This window comes from Penaeus monodon, chromosome 28 (genome assembly GCF_015228065.2).
Source record: "Penaeus monodon isolate SGIC_2016 chromosome 28, NSTDA_Pmon_1, whole genome shotgun sequence".
In the NCBI taxonomy this organism is placed as follows: Eukaryota; Metazoa; Arthropoda; class Malacostraca; order Decapoda; family Penaeidae; genus Penaeus; species Penaeus monodon.
Window position 1 is genome coordinate 4,086,990 of NC_051413.1, and position 567 is coordinate 4,087,556.

A 567-nucleotide genomic window follows, 5' to 3' on the forward strand; every position below is an offset into this window, starting at 1 on the left:
TATCGTTCAAACCACCAGCACTTTCGCCATACCAAAGGAAATATGATACAGTTCACGGAAAACAATCCTCCACACACGAGGACATCCAACGCCAAGAATGAAGGCGTCTTAGACATCCTTGGAAATGACTTCAGCGCTTCGACGCAAGTACTCACATCCCAACCCCGGAAGCTAGGCGGTCACTCTGTCACTCTCGAAGTCCTACATTCACCCCAAAATGGGTGTCTCGCTGATTAGAACAATGCGCCCCGTCACGCTGATACCTGGTCCTCCCATCATAAAAAAATCTCGAGTTCTAAAACAATGTAGGGATGCGTCAGGTCTGTCTGTTGAGAGCGAGGGCCCTACTAGCTAAACGTGCGGCCTATAGCATTACTAGACTTCGTACTTCGTAGTAGCTTATCACGCTAGAAAGTATAGAGTCCATACAACTCTCCCTTTTAAATATCTTTCTAGTATTGTAGAGTGGGGGTTAAATGTACTCATTGCAGATAGCTTCACACTTGATTTTAATATCATAACTTTTAAGTGTCAAGTTAATAAAGTATTTACCTAGCTATCTTAATC

General features: G+C 43.6%; 1 protein-coding gene across 1 annotated transcript in view; it reads left to right on the top strand.

The window, feature by feature from the left end:
* Positions 1-42: 42 nt before the first annotated feature.
* LOC119590912 (acrosin-like) overlaps positions 43-567 on the top strand; it is a 9,123-nt gene continuing 8,598 nt past the window's right edge. Inside the window, exon 1 of the mRNA XM_037939649.1 lies at positions 43-147. Within this exon, the coding sequence (XP_037795577.1) occupies positions 43-147 (105 nt within the window). The remainder of the gene's footprint in view (positions 148-567) is intronic.